The sequence below is a fragment of the Aythya fuligula genome, chromosome 19, assembly GCF_009819795.1.
Source record: "Aythya fuligula isolate bAytFul2 chromosome 19, bAytFul2.pri, whole genome shotgun sequence".
NCBI lineage: Eukaryota > Metazoa > Chordata > Aves > Anseriformes > Anatidae > Aythya > Aythya fuligula.
The window spans coordinates 3496868-3518645 of record NC_045577.1 but is presented as its reverse complement, the minus strand read 5'-3'; the positions used below and the strand labels follow the sequence as shown (position 1 = coordinate 3518645).

At 43.1% G+C, this 21778-nt stretch overlaps 1 protein-coding gene and 1 long non-coding RNA gene across 2 annotated transcripts; one reads left to right on the top strand and one right to left on the bottom strand.

The window, feature by feature from the left end:
• Positions 1-4779: 4779 nt before the first annotated feature.
• On the bottom strand, positions 4780-12557 carry SET (SET nuclear proto-oncogene). The gene is made up of 8 exons (XM_032200233.1): positions 12417-12557; positions 10771-10828; positions 9613-9755; positions 8827-8930; positions 8541-8654; positions 6851-7021; positions 6604-6750; positions 4780-5684 (listed from the first exon to the last, which is right to left on the bottom strand). Exons 1-8 carry the CDS (start codon positions 12487-12489, stop codon positions 5661-5663), a joined length of 834 nt encoding a protein of 277 aa, XP_032056124.1. The 5' UTR covers positions 12490-12557; the 3' UTR covers positions 4780-5660.
• A 1770-nt stretch (positions 12558-14327) lies between these two features.
• LOC116496763 lies at positions 14328-21335 on the top strand. Its single transcript, XR_004254043.1, has 3 exons — positions 14328-14513; positions 16129-16291; positions 20796-21335. It is a non-coding gene; the product is annotated as an uncharacterized LOC116496763 (long non-coding RNA).
• The last annotated feature ends 443 nt before the right edge of the window (positions 21336-21778 follow it).

The window sequence follows — 21778 nt, the reverse complement described above, 5'->3', positions numbered from 1 at the left end:
CTTTCAGGCACAAAACTCGCGGTTTTGTGCCAAAGTGGCGGTACGGGGACACGAACGGGGACCGGGCTCCTTAGCTGGGTGCCTGACATCTCCTCCAAGCCGGGCGCTGTGAGGGGAGACCGCCGCGGCGTGCCCCAGCCCGGGCACGGTTTGTGGTGCTGGGACCACTGAGGTGGTTTCCAGCCCCGGTTCTGCCCCAGAAGCGGCTTGTAACCGGCTTTGGTGTGAGGGGGACAGGCAAAATGCTGCCCTCCCGTACACGGGGTGCTGCCCTGGAAAGGGGAGGACGACTGTCTCCAGCACTGCTCTTTGCCTAACTTTCCCTCTGCAGAACTGCCCCTCTGTGGAGCAGGATCAAGATCCCGCCTTTTCAGCTGAATATTTGAGTCAAAAATAACCTAAATGCGTTGACAAGGCTCTCAGTAACCCCCCAGCTTTCATCAGTAAAAACCCAGCGTGCTGCTATACTGCTTTAGTGTTGTGACATGCAGCGTGTCATAGGCCCTGTGTTTAAAACAAGTGAAAAAGGTGCTTTCTGCTTTCAGGTGGTAGAGACCTCCTCTTCTAAGATCCCTCTTCAGCAGTTTTGCATAATATTATTATTGCACGAATACACACATTCTGTCCTGAAACAGTACACAACCTGGAGTCAGAAGGGAGCCAGAGCTGACAGTATTCCCACATACAAAGCTAGAAGGATGCTAATAAACAGAAATGTTTTCCTTTTATTTAATTAGAGCAGATTTTCTAACATAAGCATTTTGTAAATGGTCTGCAAGTGAATAATTAGTAAAAGGAAATCACCAGAAAATGTAAAATTGAAATCTAGTTTAATCAAGTTGAATTAATAAAGCCTTAGACTTCTGTAAAACCTTTGAACACACTCCTGTTGTTAATAAAGCAAGTGCATTAGATTAATAGAAACCCGTCTGGAACCTGCTGCTATTTGTAACATGGTCCAGGCTCCATTTAGCGCTTAAGGAATGACTTTAATTAGACTGTTCATTCACTGGAAATACTGGAAAGGGAAAAGATAAAGTAGTAGGCGTTGAATTTTTTGGGCAGGGACATTACTGCATCTGCAGTGGGCAGGAATCTGGGCCCCATTTGGCTCTGTGAGCTGCAGAGGCCTGCTAGGAGCCCCCCGCGGTCAGTTTGCCCAATGCTGCAATTGGGCTTACACGGAGACTTCCCCCCTTTCCTTCACAACTTATCCCCTCCCAGGGAGGCAAGAGAAGGGCTGAGAGGCAATTTATGGAGCCTGGGGAGCAGTTGGCCAAGGTTCGCTTGGCTAAACAAGTCATCCAGCCTTGAGGGATGGGCTGGCCGGTGTCTCAGAGCATGTGTGCTCCCCAAAGCAAGGCTGCTCAGAGTCCCAGCTAGAAGCACAAAGTGCCCATCCAGCCCTTCCAGCATCTTGCTGGGAAGAGGTATTTAGTGGGCACTGTGAGCTTGCAAGCAGCACATATGCGTAAGACCCAACTCCTTGGGGCGCCAGGCATACTCCCAGGCCCAGCCAGCCCTCTGGGCACAACTTATGCTTTTGAAGTGCCAGTCCAGGAAGCCAGGAGCATGGGACTAGCATGACGGGGGAAGGCAGGCTGCATTTTCCAAAATGCAGGGGGAGTCCCAGGCTGGAGCTGTGCAATTGTTTTCCAGCACCTCCTGCAGGGATGGATGGAGGATAAGGCATGTGCCGCTGTCAGACCAGCAGCCCCTGTCCTCTGCTAAACCTGGAGGGGTAGGAGTGTGTGCAGGACCAGTTGGTAGCTGAACTGCAACTCCAGGAAAGCCTCTCTGCCCTTGTGCTGGGTTGGCTGCAGTTATGCAAGCAACAAGAGGGAAAAAAGCACACGAGTATATGGCCCCTGCCTTTCACCTTGGCCAGCTCAGCACCCATTTCACACTCCTGCCCTGGCCAGAGGATGCAGAGTAGCAGAAGCACCTGGATGGTGCTTCCCTCTACTCAGTGAATATGCTGTAGAAGTGGGATCAAGGAAAGTGTCTTAGGAATTTCTGTTTTTGAGGCAGGAGAGAGAGGGCAAGAGATTAAGCATAAATCTGTTCCCCCGCAGAAGCCAAATTCTTTTTATTGTCGGCGATGACCTCCTGTCACCATTACCCTACTGGGCACCTGAAATCCATAAAAGAAGTGAGCACTATCACCTCCACCCCTGAAAGATGATGCAGGCTTGGGGACTACTAGCTGATTCTTTTGAAAAAGACTCTTAGAAATGGTAACATCAAGTAACAGTTAAAGGTACTTTAATTCCTTCAAATAGAAGGATAGCTTGAAGGTACATCAGAGAAATGATTTCAATCTTTTTTTTTTCTTTAAAAAAAAAAAGGAAAAAAGCATGGCTTCAAAATTCAGGAACAGCATCAGATAAACAAAGTGCTACCATTATGCACCTGTTTTAAAGTGGTACAAATAAGAAGCTTACAGATTCAAATGAATGGCATAAATGACTAAGAAATTGATTCAGATAATGGTTGTTTACAGGGACAAAACCTATATTGACAACTATGAATAAGCACACGATATGTTAAAAAACCTATTTACACACATGGATATATTTGCTTTCCTTTGGCACTAGGAATTACAGACAAAAGATTCCATTTTATAGCAATTAAATTTCAAACTTAAAAATAACCTTCAAGTCATTTAATTCATACAGCCCCAACACAGTAGCTTTAAATTGCCACCAATTCTGTATTCTAACCCTGGAAATTCAGGCCACAAAGCCTAAATTCAGCTTCCACCCGTGACAAGTTTCATTCAGCAGGATTAACTGGATGTGAGGAGCTCAAGCAGCATCGGAGAATTAACAAGAGATAGACACAGATGTTTAATGAGAGTTAATCTCCCATTCTTATCCAAAGTGGACATCTACCTTTAAATGCGTTTCGTATGCATAAACAGATTAAATCAAGTAAAAATGGGCATCCATTACATATATTCAGTCAAATTAGACATTAAGTGAACAGTCAGAGCACATGATGGCCATCTGTAGTAGTTCTTCAGTGTTGCAGAGAAATGTGTTAATCCCTACTCATTTCCATTGCTAGAAAAAAATAATAATTTAAGATTACACTTATCCAATATAGTTTACTTTTTTAGTACGTTAGCTTACTCTTTAGCCACTGCCTGGAGTAAGCCAGTAACTTTCACAGGAAGTTCAGTATTATTAATACAGTAGCAAGAGTGTTTTGTCACCCTGTAAGATCCTAAAGAATGTGTAAATGTGTACAAAAACCTCAAAAGTAGCCTTTGACTATCCAGACACTTCATTTCTTGTTCATGGTATTCGACTTTACAGAACCTGAAGCTTTGATTACTTTCAAAACAGTTTTTATAATGTTTTCTGCTAGTAACAAAGACATGTTAACAACAATGGCACAGCATTTTTCACAAAGCATTGAAGTAGGACTAGCTAAAGATTCTTTTTCCTTAAAGAACTACAATCAGTTAGGATTACATAAAAATTAAGTAACATTTATGAGGCATCAGGGCAAGTAACAGCACATCAACCTGCTACTGCAACAGGTAGTGGACTTTAATCTTATAACAATAAAGAATCAAAAGAAAAAATTATAGACTTCATAGTTTACATTTGTTCTCTCTCTAGATGGCAAGAAACCATTACAATTAAAATAATTTGCTCTGCAAACAGTAAGATCAGGGCAGAAGCTTTTGTTGAGATGGAATAAAGTATGTGGCTGCCCTATTTTGCACTGATCACAGGCAGACTGGATGTTGTATTGTCTCCGATAACTGGACTGAATCCAAGATAGACCCGACACTTACAGAATACTCTTTCCCCCCATGTTATTTGGGCACTTCTCAAATAGAGATTAATCTTGTTCTGCTACGTGTATTCCTAAGCATCAAAAAAAGCAGAATTTGACTACAGCAAATTCTGTGAGGAAAAGGAATCAGAGAATATAAGAGCAAGTCTTCCCAGAAGACAGTCTTCTCTACACATCCAAAGAGAACTAGCTGTTTGAATTTGAGATTAGCTAATACAATCTTTTAAATATTTCAGAAGCACAGCATGTTAAAAACAACTTTCATTACACTTTGCGGAATATCAGTACCAACGACCTCTACATGAAATCATTATAAGCTACTCAAACGCAGTCTCTTAACATGGGGGAAAAAAAAGTACATCCAAAGCATATATACATGCTGCTACTGAGAGAAGAAAGCAGTGAAGTAGCAACTTCTTCATACAAGAGCTTCACAAAGAATCTTGCTAATTGAAATAGCCCAAAACATTAGCTTGCACTTAAGATTTATTTTCAACTGAAAAGACTTCCAAAGCCACCAAAGTCTTACTAGGAGACCCTTTGGTCTTTTTACTCTGAACTTGCATGTTTGTGGTTTTTTTTCATGCAAACTGATTTACTGGAGATACAGTACTGCAAGTTACTTACTCAAAAAATATCTAAGAATCAAATGATTTTTCTTTTTGCAGATTATGAATATATATATATATAGTCTGTCTTCACCCAAAGTATATATGCACCTACAGCCTCGTCTTAGAGTTATGTAATTCAAAAAACGGAGTGTGCAGGAGTAGCTACCAGATGAAACACTTTCCAAATACTGTAATAATGGAACCTGAACGAACTGAGTATCAGTCCACAGAACCACAAGGTTGCATTGCACTACATAAATACTGACCAAATGCCCCCAAAAAAGCCAAGAAACTATAAGCAAGGTCAAAACAGGGTATTACAGCTGTTTCTTTCAGTGAAGACCAACCAGTCCCTTTGTGTACACATTTAGTTTTATTGTAACAAAGCAACTTGTACACTTTAACGTTTAAAACTGAGCATCTTTCTTTCCTTTCCAGTGAAACAAAAAAAAAAAAGAATTTAAAAATAAACAAGAACAAAATTACAATAGAGAATGTCAATTCCAAATAAGATCCTACAGGTTCTGCTCTGATTCTCCATCAAGTGGCAGGGCTCAAAGTCATCATTAGGAGAAGATTTTATTTTAAAAGTGTCACCTTAAACTGCGAGGATGTTTGTTAAACATCACAATTAAACATGCCAAAGGAGAAGAAGCCATGTTGTCAAAATGCCCACTTAACCCACCCAAACATCTGAAACCCACCCCAGCTGACCTTCTATAACCCCGTTTTTTTTTTATTTTTCTTTTTTTTTTTTAAACAAGAGAAAGTAGACAGATACATGTTGGTAAATGCTAACTGTCCATATTCACATAGAGACACAGTGTAATCTCTGAGCCCAATATACAGAGAAAGAAGGAAAAAAGCTAGATTCTATGCACTACTACACAGGGGCCTAGCACTCTTCAGCTTCCAGCAGAGTGAAGGGAGCAGAAGGTTTTCTTTTTTCCCACAGAACATGGTGTGTTGATTCCATAAACAGTTTTTGTTTTGAGACAGAAAGGGATAAAAATGAACTTGAAACAGAAACTGGTAGATTCTTTTCCACTGTGTTCTGCTCAAGGTATTTCCCCCAAAATAAATTGTGAACCATGGTGTAGAGGAGAGAAAAAGAGACCTCAAGAGAACAAGGCGACTGAGCACAAGAAAAAAAAGACAGCAACTTGCTCCCAGGGACTGGAGAAAAATTAAAAAGGTAAAAAGGGGGGGGGGGGGGGGTTGGAATCCATCAGTGTTCAATTAGTCGTCTTCTCCTTCATCCTCCTGTTGAAAGATAAGCAACAATTAAAAAAAAAATCTATATCACTAAGCTTCAGATAGCACGACCTTTTAAATGCAATAACCAGAATGTTTTGCTACCCGAGAGACCACAGCCCTACAGTATTGCTCATGAAGATCTCTCTCCCTCTTCACTAAGGAATAGTAACACTTGCCATGAATATCGATCCATGTAGAAGTCAGTTAATATCGGATGTCGCAGTGAAAAACACATCATGCATATTAGAAAAAAATCCACCACTTAAAAATCACTACAAAAACTAGCGTAAGTTTAATACTTAGAAAGACTATTTAGTATATTTATTAATATTCTAGGCTACAACTCATTATTCAGAATACAGAGTGTCTGGTGCCACAGCAGCCCTCCAGCCTCCACAACCAGGAACATGCTAATGCTAAGCCTTAAGTTACCAACACCCTGAATGGTGTCTCTGGAAACCCACTTGCTGCTACAAAAAACTGCTCATTCCTGAACCCAAAGAATCTTGGCTAAGCTGGCAATAAGCCAAAATAAATCAACATGTGGGAAGATGACAGAACTGGATGCATCAGCAAGAGCTTTTTACAAGTAAAACTCTGCTAGAAAGTTCACCAAATAAATTTTGTTAAACTAGAACAGATGCTAATATCCTAAATCATCTTGAGTACCTTCCTTGCAGTAAGTTCACTAAAATTATTTATTTGCAGTCTCATGTACACAAATGTAATCATCACTACACTGAAGCCATGCCACAAATTAAAGCAGTTAACAGTTTTACTCCTCTCCTCCAATAAGTTTGTCAAAGATTTTACAGAAAACTACTTCACCTTTGTACCAATGGCTCATTATACTTACAAGAAGGTCCCTCATAAATTTCTTATTCTCATACACCAGAGATGGAAGAGGTAAAGGACGAATGCTCACCTCGCCTTCCTCTCCCTCATCATCATCTTCGTCTTCTTCCCCCTCATCTTCATCTCCTTCTTCATCAATATCTTCCAATCCTTCTTCCTCTTCATCATCGTCATCATCCTCCTCTCCTTCCCCTTCTTCATCATCCATATCAGGAACCTTAAAGACACACGTGGGACATTAACTACAGTGATCAAATTCACTTTTACCTGCGGAGTGCTTTGGTGGACACGGAGCAACAACACAGTGCTATACTTACCAAGTAGTACTGCAGTGGATTTGGCCAGATGTCATCCTTGATGACTTCTCCTAGTTCATCAGCCCCTGCATCAGAGTGGTCAGTGAACCAGGTAAAGAAACTTTCTGGCTCTTCATGCTGCCTCTTCCTACTGGCTTTGTTCTGTGTCTGGCTTGAACGTTTTGTCAGATCCTGAAAAGAAAGTTGAGAAGCTCCCTAAAGCAGCAGTATGTGCATTGCGTCCCTCCCTCTTTTTTTTTTAAGAAGTACCAGTTAGAAGCATACATGTCTTAACAACCACAAGAAGTCACTTACTCCCTCTTTCAGGGACTAATCTTAAAGAAACGATTAGAACCAAAAGGACTAATAGCAAAAGGTATCACTCAGCAGTAAACCCACCTGCTTCTTTTAATGCCTTCCACTGAAATACTGAAAACTCACAGGATCTTGCATTTTTCTTTATGTTTCCATGTCACAGGGCAGCCCAAGTATGACAAATGTTTACTGAAATGCCAAGCTTAAAAGATCTCACCAGTGCTTAATACTACTCCAAGAGTTGTTATTGTAGTTAAATGCTACAATTGCTTCCTAAACACAATTTAAGAAACACTCAGGCTCCACACCTCTAAGCTCTGTCCTTAATAGTGAGATAAAGAACCACCTAGCGTTCTTAACCCAAGATTTTCTGCTTTGAAGTCTTAAGGCCATTAATTGTAGTAAGTGAATAAAAACTAGCACGAGCCACTAAACCATATGGTCATGAGAAAATACATCCACCACCTTACCCCAGAAGGTTGGCAAGTTTGCAACACTGTTTGCTAAGTTTGAAAAGAAAGCAATTCTCCTCTATTTATTCTTTATTTGGTCGTAAGGTAACTCCAAACTCCCAAAGTTTGCTTTCTTGATAGAATCACAACATTATATATATATATATACACATAGACTTATTTTTTAATGAAGAATAGTACCAAAATTCACATTAATTTTGTGGTATATTGTGAGACCATTCAGCTGCTTTGTTCAGGACTGTGATTTCTGTAAATAGGAAAAGTTCCAGTTCTCAGTGAAAAAAAGGTTTTCTTGTCCTGATGGTGACAAAACAAGCAGCAATTTAAAAGCAATCCCCAGTTCTACTTTTAAATACGAATTTCAAAGCCTTTAGGATAAAATGAAAGGGCTCCCAACTATTACAGAAACTACAGAACATTAATTTGGTTTTAATACTGTCTGGAAAATAGATATGCCCACATTATTGTGTGGATACTACTTCTCTAAAGACATGGTGTCTGGAAGGGAAATTAAGAAAAATAGAAAAATTAGACACCCCCATCTGCCCCACCCCTTCCAACCCCACTGGGTTTGGAATTCCTAATTTCACAATTATCTTAAAACAACAAAATACAGCCTAGATCCATTCCAAAGAGAGACAAGCTAGAGTACTTGTTACTCTCTCCATCTGGTCGTACTTGTACTTTCGCTGTCTTAATTGTGGTGCTCAACTGAACAAGAGAATTCACTACAGATCTCCACGTATACGGTGTGTGCCAAACCTTGCAAGAGCTACATATATAGAAAAGTGGGGAGGGGGTGGAAGGGGGAAGAGGCAGCTTCAATTAAGAAAAAAAATAAACAGAAGAAAGTAAAAGGAACATAAATGAAAGCTAAAGTATGTAGAGCAGCAATTATCTCTCCCAGATGCACAGATACGTACCTTTCCAGATTTCCATTTGATCTCAGTTGATTTTGAAGATGGGTCTCCACTTTCATTCAGATGAAACTCTTTGGAGAGAACTTTATTTTCAAAGTATGGATTCTCATCAAAATACTGCAGATTTGAAAGCAGAGTTAGAACCCACCAATGTAAGCATACATGTGCCAAGTCAAATCTTGTACTAAACAGATAACTGAAGAGATTAAGTTACAAACTACAACGCAATATATAGCCACATTCAAAAAAGCAGCAAAGTCACAAGTGAAGGAATGTTTAATGTACTCACAAAATCTATTCTGTAACCTGATTTGATGTCTTCAAATTCTGTCACCTCAACTCTGGTCAAATAATGCAGTGCTTCTTCGTCTTCTTCTCCCAGCAGTGCAGATACTATGATAGAATCAGTAGTCCCACATTAACAAAGCTCTGAAATGTGTGTCACTGACATGAAATACAGGAAATTGACATTATATAAAATGGGAAAAGCAACACATTTGTCCAGGCTGACTTCTTGTGGCCCATTTTTTTGAGGTAGCAGCCAACAGACTACTGGCATCTGTGATTTTGATGTTATGTTTGCTTGTTGCAGTTCATTAAAAAGCAGCATCTATCTATTCTTCTCTCTAAAACAGATTTCCAGATACGTGGTTTGCCCAATGTAGGCAGTGTATGGACTTGTTTTTTTTTGTCCTGTTGGAAACAGCATATCATTATCAACAGTCCTAAGGAAATCACCCTAAATTAAAAAAATAAAACACCAGAATCCTCATTTTCTTTAAAAGAGACTATTAATTGATGAAGTGTGAAGCCTGTACTTTATAATACAAGAAGAAAACTACCATGGAATTCTAGCGATCAAGGTGTTCCTTTGGTTAACAAATGTAAGAGCTAAAAAGCTTATAAGACGCACACTAGGACAGAAAGGAAGTGTTTGCATAGGTACCCATAGGCTTCTGTTTAATGCCAAGTAACTATCCTAGAAAACACTAAGACACAAGAGGCTCGCGTTACAAGCAAGGAAATATTGAATTTACAGGGGGTAAAAAAAAAAGGGGGTGTATTAAAAATATACCTTGTGGGTGGTTGACAAATGTTGTTACCCAGAAATTTGGGATTTTGGCGATCAATTCTGACCTCTTCTGGAAGAATGGTTGGCGGAGTTTGTTGTATTTCTGTTCTACTTTCAAAATTTCCTCACTGGCTTGTTCATTCAGTCTGTAACAGACAGAGCCACGTTAACCTCAGGAGAGAGAACTGAAATTTGAAGATGTATCATCAGTACTTAGCTATAAACTAAACAGATTTAATTAAACTAGTCAGCTGCGCACAACAAATGAGGGAACTCAAACAAAAAAAAAAACAGAAGCCCAAACCTGTAACCACTATTAGGAAATACACTACCAGAAGCAATCACGCTCATCCTAATGAAGTGTTCTTTACAGGTTTTGCAGCATTACATGAGGGACAGACCCTTATTTATGCTAAGTAGCCTCTTAAGCGTTTTGTTTGCAAGTCACCTGTAGATGGACAGCATATAAAACTATCACCTGCCCTTTATAATTCTGGGGCAGGAAAGCATGACTGTAACAAAAGCAGTTTGGTACCACACACAATTAAAGTCTTAAAGACATTAACACTTCGTTGGCTTTGTAAAGGTTAGAGCCCTGAGACTGTAACAGTTCCATGAGGACAGAGCCTCACTTGTCACTTGCACTTTGTAGCACAGTGCACGTGGAGGTAAGATACAGGCAAATACTGACACAGAACCCACAGAGTTTGGGGATATGAAACTAATTTTTCAGTGACATTTCCTACCTATTATTCTACAAGCACTCAAATATATAATAAAGTTTTATAATAAAGCTAACTTTTCAACCAAGTTTTCAGTTCTGCTTACAAATGTGAAAATATTTTTGCAAAGCAGCGTACAAGTTAACTTCAGAAAGCAGTGAGAAATAAACCTTTTATCAAAACTATCACAGTGAATTAGAAAATTAAGCTCAAGCTCTGTATTTTTAACTTTAAACAATTAAACAAGAAATCAGGATGTTTCTTCTGATTTTTTGATTTTACGCAAATACTTGTTACATCTGATCAGGCCAGAACTCAAGCATATCATGTGGGAGTCTGAAGACACTGAGAACTACTACCAAGTGCTTACTTTACTAAACATTTTATTACCATAAATCTTTTAATTCCCCCTAAAAACTTCAAGTTTTTTAATGGTTACCTGTCTATTTCATTCTGTACTTCATCAATGTGTTCAATTGCTTCCTGTTGCTCTTTTTCTGAAAAAAGAATGAAAATGCATCAAAATCCCTTAATTCTCAAGTCTGACAAATCACTTGGAGTTTTCTCCTTAGACCTTTTCTAGAGATTTATTTTACAAGTACAAAGGTATTTCTACTGAGTGTCTTAAGTGTTACTAAACCATAAAGCCTCAGCTACCTTCAGGGAAAACTATGGCTGAAGCGCCAAAAAGTTTCCTGAAACGGGACTTGGAGCAAGTTTACCACCAAAAATCCCAGCTCACGTTCCTCTATACAGTTTTACAAGTCAACTTAAATGGTAAATGAATTCTGACAGTTAGTACTAAGAACGTAATAAAGAAGTTGCACGTTTAAGACCAACAGATTTAAAGGAACGTGGAAACATTAAATAATTTAGAGGGGACAACAGCATCAATGGAAACAGCATAACTGGGAACACGCCGCCTTCAAAAAACCAAAAAGTACGTTGAATGAGGAAAACAAGGAAAAAAACCCTTCCAAGTCACGGTCGGGCAGATAATTTCGCGGCAGAACTTCCCCTGGACAACGCTTGGCAAAGCTCTCGATTAAAGGCCGCCTGTTTACCTAGCGTGCTGGGGGATGAATGAGCGGCAGCGGGAAGCAGCTGGAGCGGTACAGCCCCAGCTCCCAGCTCCCATCCCCGCAGCAGCAGCCAGCTCTCCCCGCGGAACCCGCAGGTGCGGCGAACACGTGCGGGGCCCTCGGCAGCGGAGAGCCGGGGCAGGAGGCAGGCGAGCTCGCAGCGCCCTTCCTCCACCGCTTAGAAACCCCGCTGCTGGGCCGATTTCGGAAAAAAAAAAAAAATAATAATAATAAAAAAATTAAAAGAAAGAGATAAAAAAAAAAAAAAAGCCGGAGGAGAGGAACCGCCGCGATCGCACGTGGGGGAGGCGCGGGCGGTTCCTGGGCCCGGCCCCCGCAGCACCGCGTGGCTCCCGGGGCCAGCCCCGGGAAGGGCCCCGGCGGCGGCTCCATCGCGGCGCGGCGGGGGCAGCACCACGCGGCGGCGGCGCCGAGCCCAGGAGGCGGCCGAGCAGCATCATGGCGGCGGCGGAGCACAATGAGAGAGGCCCGGCGGCCGCCGAGCGAGGAAGAGGGGGGGGGGTGGAAGGCAAAAAAAGAAGAGGGTGAAGAGAAAAAGGGGCAAGGCTCCTCAACCGGGCGGGCTGAGGTTAAGGGGGGGGGGGGTCCCCGCTGCTCCAAGCCGAGCCCGCAGCGCCCCCCGGGCCGGCCCCGCCTGCGCCCCTGGGGAAGGAGGCCGGGCCGGGGAGCGGAGACAAAAGGGCGCTAACATGGCCTCCTCCTCCTCCTCCCGCTGCCGGGGCCTGCACATCCGCCCGGCCGCCACCGCGCTCTTCCCGCCTCCGGCCCGGCCGCGGCCCGCGGGGCTGAGGAAAATGGCGGGCGGTGCGGCGCGGGGCGAGGCGGAGGCCGCGGCGGAGGCCGCCATTCCCTTCCCTGCTCTCCCTTCCCTTTCCCCTTCCCGCCCCCCCCCCCCCCCTCACTCTCTCCCTCCCACACCACCCCCCGCACCCCCCCCCCCCCTTTCCCCTTCTCTCCTTCTCCGGGCCCGGCGCGGCCTCACCTGAGGTCTCGTCGGCCCCATCGTGGTTGGAGTTGAGCTCCTTCTTACTGACTTTGGCCGCCGGCGCCGACATGGTGGTGGCTGCGGAGCGCGGAGGGCGGGGGGGGGCCGTAACGGGACTGAGCGGGGGGAGAGGAGGGGAGGGGGGGGGGCCGGGCGCTGACTCCTCCTGCTGCTGCCGCCGCCTCCTCCTGCCGCCGCCGCCGCTCAGGCTCCCTCCTCCTCCTCCTCCTCCTCCTCCTCCTCCTCTTCTTCTTCTTCTTCCTCCTCCTCCTCTTCCTCCTCCTCCTCCGGGCCGCTCCCGCCTCCTCCGGCCGGACCTGGAGCTCCCGGGTACCAGCGGCGCCCGCGCTGCCTCACGCTCCCCACAGCCAGAGTCGCCGCCGCCTCCTCTTCTTCCTCCTCCTCCTCTTCCTCCTCCTCCTGCTGCCGCCGCCGCCGCTGCTGCTGCTGGCGAGGGGCGGGCGGCGCGGCGCGCATGCGCAGCAACCCCCCCTCCGGGGCACGGGGGGGACGGCGGGCGCCAGCGCGCATGCGCACCGAGCCCCCCTGCCGGGCGCTGGGCGGGCGGGAGGCGCAAGGCGCAGGCGCGCCCCCGGCTGTCCCCTCCTCGGCAGCGGGAGAGCGCTCCCGCCGCGCGCACGCGCGAGCGCCGCCTCTCCTCCCCGCCGCGGGCGGCCCGCGCGCGCAGCCGCGGTCAGGGACAAGCCCCGCCCCTCCCTCCGCCGCCGGCCGCCCCACGCCGGGCGCTCATTGGCTGAGGCTCGCGGGGGGCGGGGCGCGGCGCGGAGACACAGAGGAGGGCGCGAGAGGCGGGAGAAGGGGGGGGTGGGTGGAGAAGGGCGGCGGAGCGCGCAGGTGTGCGCGTGAGGCGCTGAGGCGGGCGGGGTGCGCATGCGCGGCCGCTGAGGGCGCACGCGGCCGACCCGCTCGAAGCCGGCTCAGCCCCTCACGGCTGCCCCCGTTCTGTGTGGGGACGGGGCCGGTCTCCCTGGTGGTGGGGGCTGGCCGAGGTCTCCCTGGAGAAATGTGTACATAAGCATATATATATGTGTGTGTGAGGGGCGTTTGGAGCCCATGAACCCAAAGGGGCACTGCCCCAAGCCATCCCCCCAGCCTGCCACCAGCATCTCTGGTGCTGTGAGGCAAAGTCACGCCTGGGGACGTGGTGGCCCCCCTGTCAGGGCGCTGCCTTGCCTAGCTGGAACATGACTCAAAGGGATAACTTCAGATGTTACGTTTTAAGGGCACAGAGGCCCTGTCAGTCACATCCAGCCCACTCGGTTACTGTGGGAGCACAACTCTAGAAGGTCATTGAGCCCGGGCCTCTGCCAGCACACCTGCCACTGCACCGAGAGCAAGCAGACTTTAAATAACCCTTTTTGTGCCTTTCCTGTCCACCTGTCGTGGAAGAGGTTGCAGCCTCATAGTTAGACTAGCTCTGTTTTGCTCTTAAAGCAACAGCTAAGCCTCTCTTTTCCATTAAAAATGCAGCATATCCTTCACAAACGAATATTATGGTACAGATCAAGCCAGGAAGCAAGTACAGCTTTGAGGAACTTGGAACTTGCCTTTTGTAATTTGTTTTCCAGTCACACAATATTCTCATATTCTCCCTGCCTCTATTTCTTTTCCTCCTCCTCAAGTTGCCCTTCTAGTGTACTTTTCAGCAAGGCCTGGATTAGTTCTCAGAGGTCTTACTGGAGTTTCCTGATTCCCGTTCCCACCTGTTGCTTCAAACCCCAACTGCTTTTTCTTTTGTATTCCCAGCTGTCACTTCCCACCAGCTATGTCTTTGCTTCCATCACCACCCACAACCGCTGCAGCATGTCCGTGATTTGCATTGTGCTTCTCCCTGCAAACAGCAGGAGAGAGGAGCTGCCGTCCATTTGTCCTCTGTGCTTGCCCATACAGCAGTGAGCACTGCTAGACACAAAAGGAGAGAAAAGCTCTGCGACTTTATAAATGCAAGATTATCGACTCCTTCCCTAGAGCTTCCCAAGGCCTTCCTGAAGCTCAGTGCAGTGAGAAAGCTTCTCATGCTCTGGTTGCATCTCCCAAGAACAATTAATATGGATGTCTTCACATTCAGACAAGGTAAGCTCACAAGTGCAGCTTGGTTTTCTTCCATCTGTTTACCTTGAATCTCTTCACTATGCCGCTGCATATTCTTGGAATTTTCCTCTTTTATCACCTGTAATGTACTATTATATTGTATTTATTAGCCTTTGAAGGTCCACAATTTGAAAATACAGGGTGTGTATTTGAAAGGCAGTTCCAAGAAGGTACATGATCAAAAAGACATCTGCTTACTCCCTACTAGAATCCTTCTTTGGTACATAAAGCAGTAGATATTCCTGAGGTATTAATATGTTCCACTGATGTATTCAAAGTCAAGCAGTCATAAATTTTAACTGTCATACTGTTTAAAACATTCAAGTGTTGTTTATTCTACCCTAAAATTGTTATGCAAGAAAACAGTATATTAATTAGAGAAAATAAACACTTTTTAATATATTTGAGACAGAAAACACTACGCTATGCTTTTATGTGTTGAGAGAAAGCCAAAAGTTTAATTTTTATAAATTTGTTAGGAGTGAGTATTCTCTCACGGTACTACTTTCCTTTTTTACTTGATTTCTTCAATTTAGTGCTGCTGATGTGCTGTACCCAGCTTCCTAATGGAACTTTTGTCCTAACTCTTCCTAACTTCCATCAGAAAACTTATATTAACATTCTTACTTCTTTCCCAGTTGCATATCCTCATACTCCAACTGACTGGTTAATTAACAGCCTGTCGTTTTCCCTTTTCAAAGGGAACCTCACTTAAACAGTTCAACTGTGGTCTAACTTTAGGTTATACTTCATACAAAGTCTGAAAACAACAGGTGCTGAGATGCTTCTTGGGCTTGGCTCAAAGAATTCAGCAACAATTCACAGAATGGTGCCCTCTCTGCACTCCCCTCCTTGCTTTATAGAGAAATAAAGAAGTAAAACTAAGCCACTGAGTTAGAGCAGTTGTTGAGCCCTAAGAAGGATGAGTGCAGAGCACCCAGCGGCTTTTGCAGCTGAATTGATTTACTGTTTGTTCTTGCTGCATTGTTAACATGTACACTCAGGAGGAACATGACTCAAATATTTGTGAAGAAGCGAGCAGCACAATTTTCATCTCAGTCTGAAACTGTTCCTCTGTGCAGGCATCCCAAAGCTCATGTAGTTTCATTACAGAGGAAGGAAAATGGCATCTAGGTCATATAAAGCCTTGGTGTTACACGAGTTACCTGCTGTTACACAAGATTTTTCAGAAATTACACGTGATGCTTAGACATAATATGCAACTGCGCTTAATATGCATGATAATATATAAAAAAGAAACAGAAAAACTTCTATGTTCTTGTAGTTGATAAATATTCAGCCACTTTCCTTCACTGCTTTCTAATGTTTTTTTAAGTATACGTAGTGAACATCTAAAGCAGTTTCAGTCCTTGAGTAACTGCTGAGGGGTTAAAATGTACGGTTACAATCCTCTGAAATAAGGTGTATGTGAATGCATTTTAAAAATGATTTCTTCCTCCCCTCACCTTCGCCTAAGACCTTTCTCAGCTCTGATTACATCAAATACAGTAGAACAGTAACTTTTTTTTTTCCTGAATTACAGTGCCCAAGCACTATGCTGCCTATATCACAGAGCTCTTTTTCCTTAATATTGCAGAATTAATATTCCCGCTCCTGTTTGAACTTCAGATTGCATGGTTAAAGTCAGAAGACTGTACTGTATGTGGTGTCTTCCAAACCAAGTGCATGAGTACTCCAGTGTTGACAAATAAAGGTCTTAGATCTTTGCAGCCTTCAGGATGGCAGCGACTGTCAGATAAGTGAGTAAAATGTGTTCGTTTTCCTCTCCGTATATTTGGACGTCTGGAGGGGGGAGTTGGCAGCACCTGATAACGATTAATGGCCTTATAGTTTACACAGACTGTAGCAGTAGTTGCACTTTGTTCACAGGGATGAAATAAACAGAGCCTCTTCATAAAGATAATCTCATATTTACTTCTTGTTGCAGAAGTTCAGCTCTCCCAGTATTTCTTTCCTTCGTTAGGTATGTTACTACAAGACAGAGACATAATTGGTAATCATGCCTCGTTTCTGGAATGTCAAGTCAGCTGTACCTGTTAAACACGCACCCCTGATTTGGCAAGTTGAGTCAGAAAATATGCTAAATCCTCACAAATAAAATGTAATGATGTGTGAAAAAGAAAAGGAGAGTAAATTTCCTTCTAAGCATTCCTGCCATGTAAAATGGGCAGACATAAAATCATGCAAGTCGCTATAATTAATAGCAACTTAAATTTTTATAGCCCTCCATCCGAAAGAATCTCACAGCCTTTACAGAAATTATTGTATGGAAATACAAAACAAGGATCATTTTGCCACGGTTGAAATGCAACCGACTGCTTAACAATTGTACATCTGTGCTGGAGCCTGGTCTTCCACAAAGGACTTGCATGCTCAGGCTCTGTATTAGGAACAAAGATACCCCTTGCACTGCAAGACAACATTTTTTAGAGCATATGAAAGCTTTTAAATTACTGAGTACACCAATGAGTCGAAAGCTGCGAAACATTTCAGGCGCACATAAGCTTGTGCTTGATAGTAAAGTCTGACTGACATATCAGCGCTTACTCTAAGCAGCAGGCAGAGACACACCGGCTGGTTTGCTGCGTGTAATCAGTTTGACAGCCCCCAGGAACTGCTGAGTCCCCATGACCCTGGAAAGACAGTTTGGCACATATATTAAACAGTCAAATAGCTCCCCTCCAACTGTTTATTCATCTCCACTAGTCACAGGCCTTCCCAGTCGAGTACTTGCATTAGGTCTGAATGGTTAGATAATGATGGAAGAATCTTCCACGTGTCCTCACAGTTGTTGCAATCTAAACCCTCACATGAAAATATTTCTGGATTAATAACTGCCTTTGAAGCTGGAAGGTGGTTCAGTAACACAGGCAGCAGGGAGTGTCTAATATTATACATTTGAATAAATCCAAAGATTCTGTTTGGATTTTTTTTTTCCCTTAACTCTTGGCAAAGTTCCCCTGAGACACAGTTGTTAAACCTGACTTTTATTTTTTCCTATACCAACATTTTTAACTTACCAGAGATCTTGACAGTAATCTATAAAGAGATGGATGGTCATATAGCACTTGTTCTTGTTCTCAGACACCAAAGAGGCTGTCAAAACATTTTTAAAAGTCTTAAAAAAACAAAAACAAAAACTTCAAAGCCAATGAAATCTAAGACAATTCTGAGCACAAGACATAAACTTTTCAGATATGTGGCTGCGTATGAATGTTTTGCTTGTATTTTTCACATAAGGTGTACAGTTGTGGACAGTGCAGGGAACTGAAACGATCTGTCCCTTCCAGAACGTAAAGGAAAAATTGTTTATTGGAAAATTCTCTTCAAGTTACATTCAGTATTATGAAATTAAGAGTCCCTGCCCAAAGAGACATTTGACTGGAGGAGTTTCTTACCCTTTTCAACTTTCATTCAGCTTTTTTACGTCAGACATTCATGTTGTCCTGTTCCTTAGCTCAGATGGAGCCCTGTAGCTCTAACTGTTGATTGACTGTGCTAAGAGACATATACATAAATGTTGTTATTCATCTAGCACTACTGAATTGCAGTTTCTAAAAGCAAAAACATTTAAATATCAACCTGTCCAGATGCGCTATCACCACTTCCAGATGTGGATATCCATTTATTTTAGTCTGAGGAGTTCACAGTTCAAGATGAGATCTGAAATACACAAAAGTTTCTGTTTGAAAACATGTATTGGCACATGCAAAGGCAGCTCTTTGCTATCTGCAGCACCTGCAGGGCGTTATAAGGGCAGATACTTAAATCACCTCGATGCATTCACACCTGCAGATGTTCAAATCCTACCAGTAGGGATACGCAACGCCTGGTTTTGCAGGACAATATTAGGGCCAATCCATCTGGAAGACTTCAACCAAGCTCAATAAATCTAGAACAGTTCCACAGAAAATGCCTAAAAAAACAGAGGCTATTTGCAATCATCTGGTGATTAAATAATACCTCTTGTGGTTGGTTTTATATTTATGTTTGAGGCTTTCTTTTACTACATACACGCCTGCCTAATGAAAGCTCTAAATAGAAGTTGAAAAAAGTGACTGCTTACAAGAAGTATTCCTGGGTAGAATGATCGATCGTTAATAGGGACGCTTTCAAAGTAAAACACTACAATAATAATACTGGGAGTTATTCTGGAATAGCTGTGCCAACCACATTTTTATGTGGAAGGCCCTGAAATAATTAACAGGAGAAGGAGCTGCTAGCCCTTGATTTTGGCTCTGTTTAAAGAAAATCCAATTTCGTCACAGCTAGGGTAGAAGCTTGAGTGCTCAAGTCCTTCTAACTAGACATAGGAGATCTGGATCAAAATGGGTGGAAATAGCAGTGCTATAAATGTGTATGAAAGCTGAATCGGAGCTTTAGGATAACTAAGCAGTGGGGATAAAGTGATGCTGAGGACATGGAAAACTATATTTTGTTCTTCAGGGGGGTTTCCTGCCAGGAGACCTTCAGATGATCATCTCTTTCTTTTCCACTTGTGGGAAAATTAAGAAGGACCCAACTTTTCTACAAACAGAATTTACAAACACTTGCTTTCTAGGATTTTAACTCTGGCCAATTCCTGCAACTCTTATTTATTTATAAGAGTTTAACAACTCTTATTTATTTCCTCAGTCCTATGACAGAAAGACTCTTGCTGAATCCTAAACAAAGTTGAGTGACACTTCAAGATCTGGCCCCTCAGGAGGAGCAGTAAAGACTCTAATTTTACACTATGCATGTTCTGTCCCATTGTCTCGTTACCAAGCAGCAGCTGTTTTTGTGGGAATTGTGAGCCTTCCCTTGCTATGGAGAGCACTATCGATATCTGAACTCTCAGGGGGAGTAACCTCTGTTTCTATCCAGGAAATATCAGATTAAAATAAACACATGGAACGTTGCTCTGTGAAGAGCGAGTACGTTATTTACAATCCTTTAGTTTCAAGTTGGCATTATTCAAACATTTGATGTGTGCCTTGTCTTGTGTAGGAGTTCTGTGACAGAAAAGGTGAAACAAAAAGGAGGAAAATACGGAGAGATCTGTCATATACAATTTTTGTTCTAATACTACATTGTACGCATTATTCTTGTCATCTGAGAATGTCAAAGCTCATTAAAAAATGTAGTTAAATATAAGAAAGCTCCATGAGGAAAGTAATTCCTTTATTGGTAGGTTAACTGAATGCCAGAGTCATTCAGTTATTCCTCATTAGAACCAGACTGAACTCAGGAATAGAACTAGTCTCCAGCTTTGGCTACATAAAATGCTGTACAAGTTGCCAACAATGAAGATCTGCAAGTGGAATTTGGTTAATTGTGTCAGTCTGTAGGAACGCTTATTATTTTTTGGTATTACAATAGCTCCAAGAGTCCTGAGAGCTCTGCAACTGTGATCCCTTTGCACAAGGTGCTGGCTGAACACAAAGCAAAGAGGTGCTTCTGGCTTCAAGAACAAAGTCTTTCAGGAAATAGTTTGACAAATTTTTTTGGTAGAAGTCTCTACTTCCTCATTCCCCACCACGCACTCCTCCATTCCTCTTGTTTTCCCCTTCATGCTGTCCCTGAATTGTACCAATGCAGTTATTTGTGTAGCCCCATGTTAAACTGAACCAGGAAATGGATTTCAATTAAAACTAGTCCTCAGAAAACTATTTAACTCAGGCTAGTGCTCTGATCTGTGCCCTGCTGCAGATGCATGAGGAATGTTACAAGAAATGGGGTCCCATAAAGGCAAAACCATGTCAAACCATGCCTTTAACTTAGCCTTACCAGGACAGGGCTGCAATTTTACCTGGTGTGAAACAACATTTTGTTGTTAGCTTTGTTTAAATTAACACAAGCAAGCAGACTGTCAGTACACAAAATAACAGAACTGCTACCTCAGGTGATACTGTAAAGTTTTCAGAGTAGAATTTGCTAGCATTGCCAAAAAGTCATCCTTCCCCTTTCAGATTCAAAAATACCAACTCTGAAACACACAAAGGAAATAACCTTTAAACTCCATGTTTGTTTTTGCAGTGGCCTGACTGGAAAATAATTTCATCTGCCTTTAAAAAGAAAGCTGGGGGGGGATGTAAAACAAAGTAGAGACCATTTCCCTCCCACCACAGTTGTGCATCTATTATCTGACTCACCACTTCTGGGATTCCTTCTGGCAGCACTGGTTTTATTGCACTGAAAATTCAAGAGTGTGAAAAATATTCCCTATTTTCAGATGACTCTTCTGTTCTCTGTTTCGTTCAGGTCAGCATCCCTTCCTTTGGAGGTTTGGAACTAAAGCTTCAGAAAGTGCTGTTCTTAAGCCTTGTGAGAAGCACCAGCACAGCAGAAGGGGGAAGGGAGAAATGAAAGGGGAGGAGAGTCCATATCTGAAGAGAGACTCCAGACTAGAGAAATTTTACTGACATCCATTCAGTATCCAGCAGGGACTCCTTCAAGGGCTTTTACTGAGATCCAAAGACTCGGGCAATTCACAGAGGCATTTACATGCAACGTCGCCTTCTGGGAGCTAAGGTATAACTGTACTCCTGGATAATAATAACAAAGAATACTACCAGACTCCTATTGAAATGTCAACCAGGCACTACTGTTCTAGAGAGTAACAAAGAGATGCTAATATAATTAATTATGAAGCCTCAGTACCCTCATTAACACTTCTTTAGTGCCCAGATCTTTGAAAATCAGCTGTATAAAGTGACTGTCAGAGTTAATTCCTTATAAATTGCCTCCTGTCACATCCCAGCGCTGCAGCAAGTTCTCTCAGGCCTTGTCGATGCTAAGAAATCTGTTGTGTGTGTTTTTCTTTCTTTCTTTTTTTTTTTTTTTTTCAAGTACTGATGCAGTTGTACTGGTTCTTAAGGTGTACGCTGTTGAATAAGAAGGAGTTTGTCAGGATGGGATAGAGCAAAATAGAAATGCCTTCAGACAGCCCCACTTCCATAACTGGTAGCGTAAATAGGAAAAGTTTGAATCACTTGAACGGAAAACTAAGGACAAAAGAAAAACAGGAATGAGAGGTGTCACATAATTTGGCATTCAAATTTCTGGACTTTTCATTAAAAGTTTCCGGACCTTTCTTAAATTTGAGGATCGCAGCCAGTTTCTGGTGCTCTCTCCACTTAACTGCCTTCACAACAGCATTTCAGCTCCAGGCCTCATTCCAATGCATGCTCCCTCCCAGCCACTCCCGCGTACAAATATATATTTCAATAGGCTTAGGCTACACG